Raw genomic sequence first — 14837 nt, forward strand, 5'->3', positions numbered from 1 at the left:
CAAATACCAGGAAATACCAATGCAAGCACTTTGTAAGCAGCCTAAGAGGAAGAGGGCAGGGCTTTATCACTGTACGATCTTAAGGTATCCCATTAGGATGCAGTCTAATCATCCATCCCAGTGCAACGTCAGCTGCAGTGTTGGGAGGAAAACAGAAAACCATTATTTTGGGGGAAAGTGTCCAGTCACTGGTACTCACTAAACCAAAATTATGAAACCCAATTTAGAGAATCTATAGTTTTGAAAAACAATGTATTGAGGGTTTCAATATCCCACATCACCCTAGTGAAATCAGCCTATCCCTTCCACGTTCATGACTGTGCAGGCCACCTTAAGATATGGATTATTGCATCTTTCCCACTTATTGATCTGACCATGCACTCAGAGAATGAGCTGAAATGCTTAGCCTCCAAGATTCAGTGTAATGTCTTTCTCACTGACCAGCACTGTGTTCAAATAACCTATCTATGATGCAACCTCTGTGTGGAACGGGATGAGTCCGTTTGCATCCATTTATCCCATACACTATTATTCTTACACTTTATAGACCCTTTTACCTTATATCAAAATGATCCAAGGTCATTGGCTATGCTCAATACTGAATACCAAAAATTGCATTTGATTGATTACCTGCATGCCCACGAGAAGATTGGTGTCAGTCAACACTGATACATAATATGCATTTTAGCCTACATGCAGCTCTTTTAATGTGATATTTGGAGGTGGAAAGCTATTAGAATATATCCATAGAGGAGTGATACGTTCTTAGGCTACATGATTGTATTAGGCTATAATTCTAGCAATTATACGTGTAATATATGGCAAATGAAACATCATAACATGAGATCACCTTTGATTTGACAGCAGACAGCAGGAACTAGAAACTTGGGAGGCGGGACATAATTGCTGTCTTATTCAGTGATTTGCCAATCCATGGAGGAGGTGTCCAAGTGCGCTCGTTTGCTATTGGTCCTGGAAAAAGACCATGCCCAAGTGCTGCGTTAGCTTTGACTGGATAGTGTGAATGATCACTAGAAACTCGTGTTCACACCGCATGTGGCGCAACGGAGAGAGGAGGCGTAAACAGCAGAGAATCTCGTAGCTAGGTAAGGTGAGTAATAAAAACATTTTATTAGAGAATATCGGAGTATTTGTAATATGTTCGATCTTAGTTAAAGTGTCAAACTTAGAGGCGCCATAAAATAAATATCCGAAATCATGTGTTTTCATGGCGATAATGGCTCGCTGATGTTAGCTAACGGGTAGCATTAGCCTTTTCTAACGTTATTGGGTCCGTGGCCTAACTGCTACTTCGACTTTTTCGTTATGCGCGGGAAATTAGCCCTATTAAATTATAATTTTTCCGCGTTAAAATATGACCGATTAATGTGTCTAGCAATATACTATTGAAACGAAGTATTTGTGAATGTGCTTGATAACTGCAATTTTTAGAACGTTGAATGGCTGCTGCGCGGCCTAGCAATGCCACATTCAAGAGGTGGTGTTTGCAGCAGTTTCTAGCTGTAGCAAAATGCAATCTCAACGTGACAAGGCCAGAAAGCCTTTTGCACTGGTCATGTTTTTACGGAGGATAACTACATTTTTAATGGATCTGTATAGAAAGTACATCGGTAGATCAAATTGTCAGGGAGTATAAGCCTTATTTTGCAGTTAATCAGGTTTGGGTTTGCTAGGTAGCTAGCATTGCTAACGTTAATCAATTGGCCAGACGTGACATGTGTTTCATTAGCTACCGACGTTGCTAGCTAGTTGGCTAACTATCTACGCTAGCGTTGTAGGATAACGTGTTAGGCCCTTTCATAGTTAATGCCCGCATGTCAGCTTGCTCAAGCAGGGGTAGACATGGCCAAACAACCACGAAATGTAGCTTATTTCAGGTGGCATACGGATCATTATTTTTTACATTTTAAAATAGTAGCCACGAGCTAGCTTGATCCCATCTACTGGGCATAAACTGGTTGAATCAACGTTGTTTCCAAGTCATTTCAGCCTCAATTGTGATGACAATAAATCAACGTTAAACTACGTTTCTGCACAGGCGTGCACAATTGTATTTTTTACCACCCAACGTTTAACCTACATCCAGTGACATACATTATATATGTATTTTCTGTTTTCTTTGCAGATATGGAGATGAGCAGCAGCAGTGAGTGCTTTCGATGTGGCCGTCCTGGGCATTGGATCAAGAACTGTCCTGAAGCTGGAAGTGGGGGGCGTGGCCGCGGCAGGGGCAGAGGAAGAGGAAAGGGTACTTTTCTTGGTTTTTGGGACACCTCACACATTCTACACCATGTGTGAGACTGGCTTGTCAAGCTGAGATCTATGAACGATTATCAGCAGCTGCCTTAAGTTTGCTGAGCACAAAGGCCTTCTCCTATGGGGAATAACCTCACTGTTGGTTGCTTTCGGGGTTTTCACGTAGTCCTATCACTTTGTTGCCACTGGGATATCAAAATGACAACGCATGGTTGTCTTAGTCACAATCTATTACGTGATTCTGTTGGTTTAGTTCACAATTGCATAGTTCAATGTGAACTTAGCTGACATAGCAGCAGAACGATACATGTTCCTCCGAGTTAGTAGTCAGTTTTCTTCACGGATGAGAATATAGTAAACCTCGGTCACCTTTCTTCTTCTAGATCTGTTCTGCTATCGCTGTGGAGAGCAAGGTCACATTGCCAGGGACTGTGAACAGACTGAGGATGGTGAGAATACTTTTCTTTCCTTTATTGAATGCTAAGTACATGCCAATGGTTTTATGTCAACCCAACTCCCAGTTTTCTTAACGTTAAACTTGTCATTCCAATATGGACTTGTTCAGCTTTACAGTGAGCAATAGTTGCAGCCTTCTTGTGACTGTCACTATGTACTAGGTCCTACTGTTATTCAGGATCTGGGGGCACGTGGTATTTTGGAATGTTTATTACATGATAGCAATGCCGTTAATTGCTTTGAAGTAGTTCTGACAAAATGCCATGTTACACTTTTAATTTAAAGAACAAATCTTGTAATAACTTTTTCTTTCTCGTCAGCCTGCTACAACTGCCACAGGAGTGGCCATATTTCCCGGGACTGCAAGGAGCCCAAAAAGGAGAGGGAGCAGTGCTGCTACAGCTGTGGCAAGGCTGGCCACGTGGCCCGTGACTGTGACCATGCCAACGAGCAGAAGTGCTATTCCTGCGGTGGCTTTGGTCACATCCAGAAACTCTGCGATAAAGTCAAATGTTACAGGTGAGTGGCCACTTAGTAAAAATATTTTTTGTAAAAAAATAAAATAATTAATACACATGGTAACGACTCATACTTGCATGTTTCCATGTACAGAGCAAACTTGACTAACAACTGCTGAAAGCACAAACGCACAACGTGTTTCGACAAGTCTTCTCGAGGGTGACATGCAGCCTCTGGTACCCCCTTCTTTTGGGGACATAAATGGGTTTACTGTAGTCTTAAAGGCTTTCCAGTAGTTATGCAGTGTATCAAGATATATGTATGTTTGTGCTGTGTTTATGGTCCTTCCGCTTTTTGTTTGCAGATTAGTTCCCGTCTCCGCCAAAGCCATGTAAATGATACCTCTTATGCTTGGTCAACTGAAATCCTAATGTTTTCTCTCCTCTCTCCAGGTGTGGCGAGATTGGCCATGTTGCTGTGCAGTGCAGCAAAGCCAGTGAGGTGAACTGCTACAAATGCGGCAACACCGGCCACCTGGCGAAAGAGTGCACCATCGAAGCCACCGCATAATCAGTGCCCTTTGTTGCCCCTCCTATTTTTTTCTGATTGATGGTTGGTTGTATTATTTTTCTCTGAATCCTCTTCACTGGCCAAAGGTTGGCTGACAGAGGCTAGTCCCGGGCCAGTGAGCCTCTCAACATGTAATATGAAGAAAGGGGTGGGAAAAAAAATCTTTCTGCATTCAATACAAAAAATGTTTGTTTAGTTTGGTAGCGGTGTTATGTATAATGCTTTGTTAAAGAATCCCCCTTTCCAAGCCACTGGTGAACAGAGATGAATGAATGGGACTAAATATATGGGATAGAGAGGACCTCTGGGCTTGTGGAAAGCGAGTCTCAGTAAGAAGGGAGTAAAAAGAAACCTGAACTTCCATGTATGGTTATTTTTGGTTTGTTTTAGTGGGATAACATGAGTTGGCCAAGAGAGTATGACATGGGAAACAGTTCACACATATGAGCTGTTTGCATCTGGGCCCAACAAGCAGCTAAGTGCCGGGCGATAACAAACTGCATGTTATATCGATAAATGCCATTACATTTTGGAAGAATTTAAAGAATCTTCTGTTCTTTTATAAAAAGAAATCTGTTTACAATTTAAAGGAGTATCAGTAAATAGACCATGGTAGGTGTTTCCCCAAAAAATTATTTTGGGAATGTTTACCTTGGAGGAACAATTAGCAACAAAAACAGTTGTCAGATCATCAGAATTAGCAGTTATTTCGGAATGGAGAATGTTTTCACAGAAATCAAATGTTATTTTTGTACAATATCACTTAGACTACTGTAAAAAAAAATCTAATTTGCTTGTACTCAGTTTTTAAGTCGGAAGGAAAACGCATCTGAAGTCGTAGAACATAGAAATGTAATTTTAAACTATCAATAAAGCAGGAGGAGCACGGGGAGGAAGGTTCTTGTGATTGCATTTATTTCAATGCTTATTTCTTCTAGGTCTTGTATTGCTTTCTTGAATGTAGTTGTGTGTATATATTCTGTATTGGTCAGCAGTTCTGAGTTTGTAGAACAACTTAAACCCTGCCCTAGAACTGTCATGTAACATTTTCTTTCCAAATTGACAAACTCATTGATTGTGGGTGGCCCCACATTGTCAACCGTTATAGTACAGGACTAGGCAGACTTTTCTTCCCAGAGAGAATATAGAACAGGTTGTGGCAAACTCCATAGGGAATCCTCCTGTTATCTCTAACCCATAGCTCAGATTTCCATGTCAAATTACCCTTGGGTGGCACTTGCAGTGTAAATTTAGCCAACCTATATATAAAGACCCACTTGTGCTTCAGCTCTCCGGTTGTCGATTTTGCAGTCAGTTTGGCCCTTATTTGGTCTCAGAAAATGGAAATAAATCAATTGAAAACATGGATTAAGTCAATTAATATGTATTACTTTGAGGAATTTTGTCTACTGCACTGCACCAATCTATACTTCTAAAATGGCCAGTATCCTTGCTGCTGTTTCCCCTGCATTTCTATTGCTCCACCTGATGTTCAAAATGGCAGCTGGGGCCGCAGTCTAGTTCTGCTGCTGTTTACGATTTTCAACAGTGCGTAATAAAATGCCGCGTTCAAAAAAACTCAAATCTCCGACTTCCGTGCGGTCAAGACAACTGACGTCGTGGAGAAAAAACAAGCACCGACTCGAAATAATCGTTTCGAACGATAATCCAACTCGGAATTTGGAAGTTCGGAAACGCGAGCATCTTTCAAGAGCTCCGACCTGAACACGACTGACGTCATGATTTGACCTCGTTTTTTTCCGGTGTTCCCAGTTGTATTGAAAGCACTAAAAGGAAGTCCTCATATGTCGTCATTTCGCCGTGCATAGAAAAAAGTCAGAAGAAAACAAGCTCAGTCCAAGCCGGCTTTTTTATTTGGTGCTTCATTATTTTTCGGTCGCCGGTGAAAGTAGGCGGAGATGAGGGGACTCCTGCCGTTTTACCGAGCTCTGAGCGCCCTGTGTAACCGACAAGTCAGGCGAAGAGCTGGCTTTGCCGGTTCTGAGTGCGGGTTTAGCGGAATCGTGTCTGTTAGCAAGGTACGAATCGAACTGCAAAGCTGTTGCTTCCAAATGAATTCTGCACTGTCAGCTGATACATTGTAGCCAATGTTTCCTTGTAATAGGAATACCAAAGAATGTAGAATTGCACTGGTATTTTTGGGGATGGGCGCTTTGGGTCCCCAAATGTTTTTTCCCAATCAGTTTTCAAAATCCAAACTGGCACATTTTTATGTCTCCGAATGTTATCGCTCAAGTATTTTCTTGAAACAAACAAATTAATAAAGACACCCACAACCTATCGTATTTTTTTTCTGGAGAATTAAACCTACGATTGACAAAATATAGACACATGCACATTTGAATTGTAACATGGGCAGTAAAAAAACATCAGATTTTCCATAATATGCCAAAACATCGTCTCATTTGTTTATGCCAAATCGCGATCTTGAATCGATAGGCCTATAGTAGCCTAGGCTATTTTTTTGCCTATAATGGTGATGCTTTAGCCTCTGATGTTGCATTTTGCTGTGTCATTCACAGGGGGGCTCTTCTGCCTTTAATCACACAGTTGCACTGTTCTTAGCAGTCAATTCTGCATCCCCCACGTTGTTTTGTTTAAATGTGGGTAGGGGCCATTTGAATAGGAAAAGAGATTGCAGTTCCATCACAATCCCATATCATTAGCTCCTTCTGTAATGTTGGCTACAATGAATTGAATACATCAGGGTTTTTTCTCTCTCTAAATAATAGGCCTCAGAGGTGCATATGTATCCATATGGCATATTGGGCCTGTCAGTAAAGTGGCTTTGATAAGAGGAAAGTCCCAATAATCACAGGGCCTATGAATTTCTACCCTCACATCACATATTATGTTTACTTTCTCTTTATGTGAGCTGCCTCCACAATTCACATTTCCTTCCACATCTACCTAGAGGCCAGACTTGTAGCCTGATCCACACCAATAGCGAAACAGATTGTAAACTTACGGGACTTCAGGATGGTCGTATGAGGTTAAGATTGTTGAGCAACACCCTGGAAATAGTTGTGTGTTGTAACATACAGAAACTAAATCATTACTAGTCTAGATTCATATTTAAAACAGAACCACACGCATGGTCCTGCATCCTGTCTTGTGTGTCAACTCAGACCCATGCTTTGGGGATGGGTCTTATATTGTTGAGTGGAATATTTCTAATGATGCATGATGTCAACATTACAGTTTTGTGTCATAATGTAGCGATCTAGAATGTGGCATATGAATCATTCTCTCTTCCTATCCCAGCCACAGCCATGCTTTGGCCTGCTGTTTGACATCGATGGCGTGCTTGTCCGGGGAAAGATACCCATCCCTGCTGCAAAAAAGGCCTTCCAAAAACTGGTCAACTCCCAGGGACAATTTGTGGTACCAGTTGTTTTTGTCACCAACGCAGGGAATTGTATGCGGCAGATGAAAGCAGACCAGCTCTCGCACATCCTGGGAGTGCCTGTAAGTGTCTCACAGCTCTCTTCTGCCACACAATCTGTAATGATTAAGACATACTTTAATTCTAGTCCCTGTGTGGGCAGTTAGCCACTCATGCTGTACATGTTAATGTGGTGCATTGTCTTTTGACTTTAAACGAGTTCTCAGCCATATGATGGCTAAATATTAGGACCAGCAGAGGTAGACAATGACCTGCATTATACACAGCCTTTTGACATGAAATTCAACTGTATGTGTGTCTCGTTGCACAGAAAATCAAACCAATTAGGTCCTCTTGAAGATATTGCTTGCTGTAGGTCTGGCTCAGCCTATCTGACTGGTGTTTTTGTTACCAGATCACCATGGACCAGGTGATGATGTCACACAGTCCACTGAGGATGTTCAAGAAATACCATGACAAGTGTGTTCTGGTGTCAGGACAAGGGCCCGTCCTGGATATTGCCAAAAAGTATCCTTTTGAAATTCAATATGTACTGTCAGACATTATCAAAGCATCTACTTGACTTAGCTTGATAAGAGAATATCGGGGTGGCAGGTAGCCTAGTGGTTAGAGCTTTGGACCAGTAACCGAAAGGTTGCTAGATCAAATCCCCGAGCTGACAAGGTAAAAATCTGTCATTCTGCCCCTGAACAAGGCTGCTAACCTGTTAACACTGTTCCTAGACCGTCATTGTAAATAAGAATTTGTTCTTAACTGACTTGCCTAGGTAAATAAAAAATAAAAATGACCTAGAAATGAATTAACAAGCTGATTATATCAGGTATATCATACCCAAGTGCAGACTGTGTTGAAGTTACAATGTTTATTGCAACAACAGGGGCAGACAAACAAAAGGTCAAGGCAGGTAGAGTGGTCAGGCAGGCGGGCTCAGAGTCAGGGGCAGGCAGAGTGGTCAGGCAGGCGGGCTCAGAGTCAGGACAGGCAAGGGTCAAAACCAGGAGGACGAGAAAAAGAGAGACTGGGGAAAAACAGGAGCTGAGAGAACTCTGGTTGACTTGAACAAACAAGACAAACTGGCACAGGCAGAAAACATAGGTATAAATACCCAGGGGATAAGTGGGGAAGATGGGCGACACCTGGAGGGGGTGGAGATAAGCACAATGACAGGTAAAACATGACAGATTATAATGACCATGCTATACATTGGTGGTGTAATCCTTAAAATTATAAGCTTGGGCTTCCAGAATGTGGTCAGTATCGACATGTTGAGAGAATCCTTTCCTCTGCTGGACATGGTGGACCACAACAGACGGCCCAAACTGCCGGTGAGACTCGAGCCGATGTATACATCAAGAACCATAGACAGGCTATATTTCAGAGGCTTTCCTAAGCACCTTCCATTTCTTATTTTCTTTTCAGTCCAGTCCTATTGCCAACCTTCCCACAGTAGAAGGTGAGGGCTTGTAAATGGATTCTCTTCTTCTGATTGATCTTGTTGTTGAACTGTCACCGTAATCACAATTGTATATCATATCCATCATATTCCACATCTTTTCTCTTCCCGGTCCAGCTGTTATTCTGTTTGGGGAGCCCATCCGATGGGAGACCAACCTCCAGCTGATAATTGATATCCTTCTGACCAATGGGAACCTGAGCGGAGCCCACCAGACCCAAAAGCTTCCCCACCTCCCCCTGCTGGCCTGCAACATGGATCTCATGTGGATGGCTGAGGCCCAGTCTCCACGGTAACCACAGTGAATCAGAGCTGTTATTGAAATGTGGTGAAAAGGCAGGCAGATATGAATAGGAAGAAAGACATTTGTTTTTTTCACCATAGAATCTATTAATGTCCTGGATGCAAAACGGGACTAAGCTCATTGAAGTCTGGCCTTCAAGAAAACGGTTCAATGAGTTTGATTAGTTTAATGGATCATGTTTTCATTACATGTTTGCTTCTTTATATGATCTCAACTCCAGGTTTGGTCATGGGACATTCCTGGTGTGCCTGGAGAACATCTACAAGAAGATAACGGGTAAAGAGGTGAAGTACAAAGCTCTGATGGGGAAGCCCAGTGAACTGACCTACCACTTTGCTGAGTACCTCATCAGAGGCCAGGCTGTGGAGAGAAACTGGACACAGCCCATCACCTCCCTCTATGCTATTGGGTAAGACCCCTGTCATCTCACTGTTGACAGCAAAAATGGTGGCCATTTATTTTACGTGAACAAATATACTACTAGGTAAAACATGGGTAATTGCATAATGATAACATATCATTATAATTACTTGTTTGTTTTTTTGGGATTCAAAGCACAGCTAGATTTCACCTTGAAGCTAAAGTAGTTGTTATAAGTGTGGGCTCTTAATTTAATCACTGTTGTGGCTGAGAATTTTCCTGCACCGCAGGAAATGCAGATGAGCTTTGAGATACATTCACTGAAACCCGCACTACAGTTATATTAACAGTATTGCACTTTTCATATAGCCTAATTATAGCCTAACCACAGATTAAACATTACATTGGTGGAAAAATGTGAATGTTCAAATCTTGTTGTTACAGGATTATATTGATGCGACAATACTGGTCAAATTAAGATTCTGCACCTGGATGTGCTGATGTCCATGATGTGGGATGTCATTTCTGTACTACCTGATTCTTCTCCTTGATTTCCTTTCCTTTGCCTCTCTACTCCCTCAGGGATAACCTGATGACTGACATCTATGGGGCCAACCTCTACAGTTGTTACCTGAAGGAGAGGAACAGGAGGAAGAACTCCAAAGCTGTCGCCAAGATGGCCACTGGCACTGGCTCTAGTGCAGCCCTTCCCCAGGACAATGACCACGTAGAGAACGCCTGGGAGAGCGAGCTGGCACCCCCCTCCGCCACCTCCTGCAAATCCATCCTGGTGTGCACTGGGGTGTACAACCCCCACACGGAGGTGCCCACTTATGCCAACAAGTGCAGCAAGGAGACTGTGTTTCACGGGCATCGCGACTTCCGCTTCGACCCGGCGTTGGTAGAGCCCGGGCACATCGTGCAGGACGTGGCTGACGCCGTGGAGCTCATCTTTGAGCAGGAGAAGTTTGTGCCTCAGTAATGTTTTCAGATTGGTGTCGTCATGGAGACCTCCTTAGTAGAGGTCTCAGGTTTGCCTGTGCCGGCCATAGAATTAGAATTGATTATATTCAAATTCTATGGTTCTGGGTTAAAAAGGAGGGGGTTCCTAAAAATTGATACAGAGCAGACCTGATCAATATCCAGTGTTGTGCAGATTTGTTTTGTATGATACGATGGACCAGATTAGTCTTAACTGGGAAACACCACTTACTGAGTTACATTGGACAGTGTTTACAACTTGGCAGTGCATTGAAGGAACTTAATAGGTCATATTCAAACTCATAACGGTGTAAAGTACTGTAGTGAGATTTAACTGTTATTCATTTTGTTGTATTGTTCTATAGTGGGCTTAAAACGATTTAAGTTCTGCACAATTACCCGCTTTTAAGTAATGGCAATTGTTTTTATTGAAAGCCTTATTTAATAGTATTATGAATAAGTATTTTCTTAGTTGTGATTATGTACAAAGATTATGACAATCTTTCAAATTGTTAATTTGATTTAAGTGGTCTTATGTATCTTAATGACTACAATAAGTTATAAATATTTGTATGAATTCTATGTAATTCATATGTTTTCAATTCCTTCTCAAACTGGCCATATCACTGTCTACCATATGTTTTGTCTGTTACGTCTATGCATGCATTTCAGTAAGGTAGATTGAATGCATTATACTGTACTTAGCCCGGTTTCCCAAAAGCATATTAAGGCAATTTTATCGTTAGAACCATAGATGGTTCTAATATTAATTTAGCCTTAAGATGCTTTTGGGAAACCGGGCCCTGTACTGTAAGAATACCTATTTGATATTTAGGGTGCAATGCCGTCCTTCAACTGTGCTGTCTACATTATTTCTAGCAATGTAAACCATGTAACCTGTATTTGCACAGAACAAAACGATTCATTCTCATTTAATGTTACCATATCTTGCCGAGCTAGTAAACCTGCCCTTTGTTGTAAATGTACCATTTGTCGTATGCGTTTAAACTTTGACCACAGATGCAAAGACTGTATCTAGCCACTTATATTTATATAAAATATAGGAATAGAAGAGAAGCTATTTTATCATAGGTGTATTAACCATGAATTTCAGTTGATACGTTACATATTTTATAAGATATGAAAGTAGCGTAGCCTTAAAAAAAGAAAAAAAGCTGGCTACCTGTTCTTCAGTGCTGATGATATAGCATGGGTTTGTTAACATGAAAACAAACGACTCCATAGAAAATAAAACATGCTTATCTTCTTGTCATATATCCTACCGGTTTTCTTTACTGTCCTCATGCACACATCTTCAGTTTCAGAAATAAATATTCTCACTTATCTAGTGTTAACAATATTTGCAAATTGTACAACACCTAAATGTCTCCCGAATTGCACAGCTGTATAAGGCATTGCATCTCAGTGCTTGAGGCGTCACTACAGACACCCTGGTTCGAATCCAGGCTGTATCACAACCGGCCGTAATTGGAAGTCCCATAGGGCGGCGCACAATTAGCCGAGTGTTGTCCGGGTTTGGCCGGTGTAGGCTGTCCTTGTAAATAAGAATCTGTTCTTAACTGACTTGCCTAGTTAAATAAAGGTCAAATAAATAAAAAAAGCTTCACCCTCATGTGGGTGCTAGCAAGCAAGATGGGTTGTGCTAGGTATCAACAGCCAATCCAGTAGGGGCTGGAAGCTATAGTGAGCTTCGATTGGTCAAAAATGACGCGATGTCGGCCTCCCGGGTGGCGCAGTGGTTAAGGGCGCTGTACTGCAGCGCCAGCTGCGCCACCAGAGACTTTGGGTTTGTGCCCAGGTTCTGTCGTAACCGGCCGCGACCGGGAGGTCCGTGGGGCGACGCACAATTGGCCTAGCGTCGTCCGGGTTAGGGAGGGTTTGGCCGGTAGGGAAATCTATTTACATAATAGTGATGTGGGTACATTTTGGATCTATCCCACATTGGGTGGGAAAACATGTCTGTCATGTCATATACAGTATCCTATGGGCTGATCAGGCTTATCATAGCCATAGCCATAAATGTTAAAGTGTGAGGCCTTACCTTTAAGTGTGAAGTTATTGACAACAAGGCTAGAGTGAGGCCTACTGTGGTGGAAATTCAACACCAGGGACACCTGAAGTGGAGAGGTTACAACAACAAACTCTGCACACTGTACAGGTCTATCAGAAAACTCAGCTGGGGCGGTCCCAACAGTTGTCTTATGTACAGTGTCGTGTCTTTAGTATCATTGAAGGTGAAAACTGTTTTTTTATCAAATCAATTCTCTGTAATTATTATTACGTGATTAAACTAATCATGTACATTTAATTAACTAGAAAGTCGGGGCACCACGGAAAATCTTCAGATTACAAAGTTATACTTTTCCGAATATAACTCTTCAGATATTTTAATATCTGATCAATTAGTCTTCTATTAATGAATTATTCTTTACCTTACGTCAGTCTCATTTCAAACATCGTAGAATTCTTGGTTATCTACACGAACCCAGCCTAAATCATGAATCATCCATACACCAATTGGCTTAATCATTTATCTACTAACCAACTTAACTAAATAATCACATAAATGCATAACATACAGTAGATATTGGTTACAAACAATGATAGGGAAGAACCCCTAGTGGGCTAAACTGATATGACGGCTTGGTATACAAAGAAAAGGGGGTGTGGACTGATAAAGGAGCGGGAAAGACTAAATGGATTTACTACACACAGTGGATAATTATATTAATTGGAATGCTAATCCTTTGCACATGAACACTCGCTCATTTGGGAATAATTGCAATCAATATATTTACACCCATATGTCGTTGTTGTCTTCTCTGTTGGAATTGTCGGTCAGTCTGCTGGAGAGTCAGTTCATCAGAGAGTCTCTGGTTACTTCTCCAGAAGTCACAATGTCTTTCACGGTTGGAGCTATCGTCTGCTCCTGATAGTGTCTGTTGTAATGGATACGTCAGGCGTCCATTGTTCTTAGAGTAGATGTTTCGTGGCTGTCGGTATTCACATCCCAGGTTTACATAATTTCTATCTGCAGACTAGTAATTAGTATCTAAGATTTGCTCTTATTCTGTAGGGATCGATAGTCTCAGAGTTGAACCTCTTTCAGCCATGTAGCCAATGCTCCACGTGGTATAGTTCTCTAGTCTTGGTACTCAACTATTCAAAATCACAGCTCCCACTGTGGGTTTGCTTAGTCTGAAGAGGATTTCTTCAGGGGAGTTTTATTCGTAACAATAGAAAGGGCGGTTCCATGACGCCAGATCATGTCTGTGCTCACGGGGGTGTGGCCGCTGACTAGTTAAACTTTACAGGGAATACAATTCTCTCAAAATTAAAGGTTAACATCACATTACATAATTTCACAAATAGTTTCATCTTTACTCATTCATTTCATACAAGAATTAGATGCAAACACCATAATTGAGAAATGAACACATTCAGAGCTATAGTAATGTGTGTTTCCTGTCCTTCGTGAGGTCACCAAATTAAGCACACTCAACATAACTCTCCCTTAAGTGTCCACTGACCATTCCCACAAGTGGACATATTGTTTCATTCTCCCATTTTGGGGATTTAGGAGTTCGGCCATGTCAAATCAAATCAAAGTTTATTTGTCATGTGCGATGAATACAACAGGAGTAGACCTTACAGTGAAATGCTTACTTACAGGCTCTATCAATAGTGCAAAAAAAGGTATTAGGTGAACAATAGGTAGGTAAAGAAATAAAAACAACAGTAAAAAGGCTATATACAGTAGTGAGGCTATAAAAGTAGTATATACAGTAGTGAGGCTCTGTGGTTATATAATGCAAAAAACGTCATGGGGTCAGGGTTACGTGGCATCTCTACTAGGAATGGTTAGTCAACTTGCATAGTCAGATTTACTTGGCAAAGTGACAAACCTGCTCTTACCTTAACTGGCCCCAACCCACACAGGAGGCAAAGGCATAGATGGCTTTGAGTTGAATATGGTGATGATTTCATCATAATCCAATGTATCTGTCAGTTCACGCTCAAAAGACAGCAATAATGGCGCCGACAGAGATGGTCGCCTCTCTTCAGGTCCTAAGGAAATTATGCAGTAATTTGTTTTTTATGTAGTATTTCCTGTTAGCCAGGAAAATCTCAAGTGTTATTACATACAGCCAGGACGAACTACTGGCTATAAAAGTGATGTCAACTTACCAACATTACGACCAGGAATACAACTTTCCCGAAGCGGATCCTTTGTTCGGACCTCCACAATGGACATGTGATCTTATCCCAGAGGCCGACCCAATACAACACGGTGCCGCAGGAGCGGCCTACTGGTTAGACTTAGAAGGCGACACCATCCACCGTTTCTGACCATATTACTCACCAATCTCTGTAAAATTCTCTGTTTCACGGAAACATGGCTCACTCGGGATATGTTGTCAGAGTCGGTACAGCCACCCGGTTTCTTCACGCGGCAAGAAGAAGGGTGGGAGTGTATACCTTATGATTAAAGACTCATGGTGTAATCAACAACATACAGGAACTCAAGT

The 14837-nt window shown here is 41.7% G+C and overlaps 2 protein-coding genes across 5 annotated transcripts; both read left to right on the plus strand.

Annotated features, from left to right (window-relative positions):
• Nucleotides 1–957: 957 nt before the first annotated feature.
• LOC110492416 (cellular nucleic acid-binding protein) lies at nt 958–4654 on the plus strand. 4 transcript variants are annotated; one of them, XM_036947389.1, is made up of 5 exons: nt 958–1111; nt 2147–2263; nt 2661–2726; nt 3054–3252; nt 3645–4654. In XM_036947389.1, exons 2-5 carry the CDS (start codon nt 2149–2151, stop codon nt 3760–3762), a joined length of 498 nt encoding a protein of 165 aa, XP_036803284.1. In that variant the 5' UTR covers nt 958–1111; nt 2147–2148; the 3' UTR covers nt 3763–4654. The 4 variants fall into 4 exon arrangements, with proteins under 4 accessions (XP_036803284.1, XP_021422390.1, XP_036803285.1 ...); XM_021566715.2 differs by having other exon boundaries at nt 959–1111; nt 2147–2269; XM_036947390.1 differs by having other exon boundaries at nt 959–1106.
• A 471-nt stretch (nt 4655–5125) lies between these two features.
• Nucleotides 5126–11564, plus strand: LOC110492415 (haloacid dehalogenase-like hydrolase domain-containing 5). Its single transcript, XM_021566714.2, has 8 exons — nt 5126–5801; nt 7048–7251; nt 7584–7696; nt 8421–8514; nt 8609–8642; nt 8760–8934; nt 9167–9355; nt 9889–11564. The coding sequence occupies exons 1-8, from the start codon at nt 5682–5684 to the stop codon at nt 10286–10288; spliced, it is 1329 nt and encodes a 442-aa protein (XP_021422389.2). The 5' UTR covers nt 5126–5681; the 3' UTR covers nt 10289–11564.
• Nucleotides 11565–14837: the final 3273 nt, after the last annotated feature.

The sequence above is a fragment of the Oncorhynchus mykiss genome, chromosome 16 (genome assembly GCF_013265735.2).
Source record: "Oncorhynchus mykiss isolate Arlee chromosome 16, USDA_OmykA_1.1, whole genome shotgun sequence".
In the NCBI taxonomy this organism is placed as follows: Eukaryota; Metazoa; Chordata; class Actinopteri; order Salmoniformes; family Salmonidae; genus Oncorhynchus; species Oncorhynchus mykiss.

What these genes read in the sequence shown, in the direction of transcription:
- LOC110492416 (XM_021566715.2), top strand. Translation starts at nt 2,149, where the DNA reads ATGGAGATGAGCAGCAGCAGTGAGTGCTTTCGATGTGGCCGTCCTGGG. An exon ending in CTGTGAACAGACTGAGGATG is followed by an intron (nt 2,727 to 3,053) that starts GTGAGAATACTT and finishes CTTTCTCGTCAG; the next exon opens with CCTGCTACAACTGCCACAGG. An exon ending in GATAAAGTCAAATGTTACAG is followed by an intron (nt 3,253 to 3,644) that starts GTGAGTGGCCAC and finishes TCCTCTCTCCAG; the next exon opens with GTGTGGCGAGATTGGCCATG.
- LOC110492415 (XM_021566714.2), top strand. Translation starts at nt 5,682, where the DNA reads ATGAGGGGACTCCTGCCGTTTTACCGAGCTCTGAGCGCCCTGTGTAAC. An exon ending in GAATCGTGTCTGTTAGCAAG is followed by an intron (nt 5,802 to 7,047) that starts GTACGAATCGAA and finishes TTCCTATCCCAG; the next exon opens with CCACAGCCATGCTTTGGCCT. An exon ending in GCTGAGGCCCAGTCTCCACG is followed by an intron (nt 8,935 to 9,166) that starts GTAACCACAGTG and finishes TCTCAACTCCAG; the next exon opens with GTTTGGTCATGGGACATTCC.